General features: G+C 41.2%; 1 protein-coding gene across 1 annotated transcript; it reads right to left on the reverse strand.

The window, feature by feature from the left end:
* Positions 1 to 1,472: 1,472 nt before the first annotated feature.
* Positions 1,473 to 2,369, reverse strand: LOC113405485 (G-protein coupled receptor 55-like). The gene has a single exon (XM_026646702.1). The coding sequence runs from the start codon at positions 2,367 to 2,369 to the stop codon at positions 1,473 to 1,475; it is 897 nt and encodes a 298-aa protein (XP_026502487.1).
* Positions 2,370 to 2,975: the final 606 nt, after the last annotated feature.

The raw sequence follows: 2,975 nt of genomic DNA on the forward strand, positions 1-2,975 counted from the left end.
TTTTATGACATTCTTCAACCATTGGTTTGGCTCATTTTCACATCCTTGAAATATTTTGTGACAATTTGATGTTCTGCCATTATGTATTTTATTGATTGCATATTGGCTTTTGTGCTAGCAGGAAAATTTAATGCAGAAATGCTATGACATCATCTACGTTAGAATTACCATGAAATGCTTCTGATTTTATTAATAAAACTAGGTTATAGCCAACTGTTAAACAATAGTGCAGATCTGTAGGAAAAGGAGATGCTAATGGGGAATTGATGAGTCAGGCCCTAACTGAGGTATAGATTGGGTCTGGGATTTTCTAAGCTGTCTAGGGGCTTTAGATATACAACTCCCATTCATTTAAATGGTGATCATGTGTCTAAATCCCCTGGGTGGCTTTGGAATTCTCTTTTAGCAGCCTTACACCATATATTCTAGGTCTTCATTTCAATATAGGCAAGGTCTGTAGAGACGGAAAGCTGTTACAAAACAAAAACTGGATTTGAAAGGCAGACCTTTAGGAGATGGTGAAAATTGCTACCCAAACATCAACCTGTGTGAAATGGAATTGGTGGTCTCATTTCCAGATGGACACATGTGCACATCCCCAAAAAGCATGGGCTTGATTCAGCCCAGGGGTATGCAGGTTTCTATTAGCATACCCCAGCAGTGTAGCTCTTTGGTGGGGAAAAGGTGCCCACAATCCTGCTCCACAGTGAAGGGGCATGCCCAAGACATGCTGGTTCAGAACAACCTCAACCCACAAAGGTCATATGGAGCTCCGGATGCAAATATAGGGTCAGATTATGCAACCCTCATTCATGCTGAGAAGTACTTTACTCATTGAGGAGTTCCACTTAAGTCAATGTGATTATTTGCAAAATAAGTCAATGTGAGTAAAGCAGGCAGACCTAAGATTGTGCCTGCCGCGTGGCTAGACAGAGGATCTCTGGCTCCAGGGCTGTCAGTCTGGAACCTTTGCTGACACTAAACCCACACAAACACTTTTCAAGAAAACAAGAAACACTACTCATGGTTGGGATTTGTGTCACCGTTTCTAGGAAATAGTTTCAATTTTTATTTTTTACAAACCCCAAGACAAAAAAGATGCAAAAAGAACAATTAAGGAGGTGGTTCTTAGTACAGGTTTCACTGTATTTATATTTTCAAATAAAAAATTCCACCTTGAGTGTCTACAATTGAAGACACCTACATTAACTGAGCCTCCACAGTTTCTATTGAAAAAGCTCTTCAGTAGGCAACACTTTCAGGTAACCATTTGGTTTTCAAGTACAGTTTTGTTTGACTGTTAGAACTACTATTATTTGGCAATTGATTTTTGCTGGTCCTTTGGATGATGGCTTAAGAGAGAGTTCAGTGAGCATCAGATGAAAACAATCTTCAAAATTAGCTAGAAGTGGTCAGTTTTCAAAAGCTTTCCCCTTCTGCTCCCAGAATGAGTGAGACTTGCAGCACTTTGATTAACTACTGTTGGTTGTTATCTCGCGCTCCTGAGGTGGGGGTTTCAAAAACTCCTTAAGGACAAAATAATAGCAAATTGCATCCAGGCAGCAGTTGAGGTTAGCCCAGCAGAGGCTGATCTGAACTAAAGAGCGTAAGATTTGCAGAAGATTGCTCGTGATGACCTCTCTTTTTACCAAATAATACAAGATCAATGCCACATGGAAAGGGGTGAAACAGATGACAAACGTGGCTAGGTTTGCCATGACTATCTTCACTGATTTACTTGTGTCTGTAAGGGGATCGTCTGGCCTTCTGCTCCTTTTCAAGCATATGATGATCTGAGCTGTGCAGAAGATCATTGCTGTCATGCTTCCAAGAAACACAGTCTCCAAGGTGACAAGCACACCTGGGTTTTCCCATATTTTATTAGAGAAGCTATGGAAGCACGTAGTAATTGTGCTATCATGGAATTGGTAAGTAAAGGAAGTTCCGGCCCAGACACCCACGCAGACGATGGAACAGACCATAGCAGCTTTCTTGGTGGATCTCAGGGAAATGGCTAAGAATGGATGTCGGATGGCAATATATCGGTCCACACATATACATACGGAGATGAGAATGCTCCCATACATGTTCACAAAGTAAAGGCTTTCCAGGAATGAGCAGAATGTCGACCCCAAGTTCCACTTGTCCTGGGAGCCATAGGAAATGATTTTAAAAGGAAGGGTAAACAGCAGCAAGGTATCCAGAGTAATAAGTGACACCAGGTAGATTGTTGATTCTGTCAGCTTCCTGATCTTACAAAAGGCAAACCACAAAGCCATCATATTGAACAGCAATCCCAGGACAAATGTTGGAATGTACAGGGTTATCTGGAACAGCTGCACATAACTTTCGACAGAGCTATTCGCCATATCTCGTTTTACTGAAAAATAAAGAAACATACTCATGTTCACATTGAAGAAGCAGAATATAGATTTTAAAGCCTTATCCAAAGTCCCTTGAGGTCAGTGGAAAGACTCCCATTGACTTCAGTGAGCTTTGGATCAGACCCTTAATGAACATCATTTTGTTTTAAATATGGGGACCACTGAGCATCTCAGTGCTAGATCATACCATGTAGGCCCAATCCTGAATAGCATGGATCTATGCAGTCCAAGCTCCCAGGTGGAGACAGTGACTGTGTAGCAGATCCTTCCTCAACAACAGGGTGTTAGAAACCACACAGGACTTTAATCACGGAGCTGCGGTGGTGAAATATTCCACTGTTTCTTGGTGAATTGAGACTCCAGTTTGATTAAACACTCCCAGACTCTTCTGAAAAAAGAGCTCTTGTTTGTCTCTGCAATTCCAGTCTCCTGCAGAAGAAGACGAATTGTAAATTCAAATGTTTAATAACTCCGTGTCCTTTCTCCAGTCATTCAAAACAACCATTTCCTCTAACAAATCGTTTTTATTAGCTCCGTGCCACTGCTTGGCAAAGGTATGTGACTTCAATATCATAAAATGCTACCCAGAGA

This window comes from Terrapene carolina, unplaced genomic scaffold, assembly GCF_002925995.2.
Source record: "Terrapene carolina triunguis isolate 2854851 unplaced genomic scaffold, T_m_triunguis-2.0 Scaffold39413, whole genome shotgun sequence".
Lineage (NCBI taxonomy): Eukaryota > Metazoa > Chordata > Testudines > Emydidae > Terrapene > Terrapene triunguis.

Bases quoted from the DNA above. Each gene is read 5' to 3' on its own strand.
- LOC113405485 (XM_026646702.1), bottom strand. From the start codon at position 2,369: ATGGCGAATAGCTCTGTCGAAAGTTATGTGCAGCTGTTCCAGATAACC.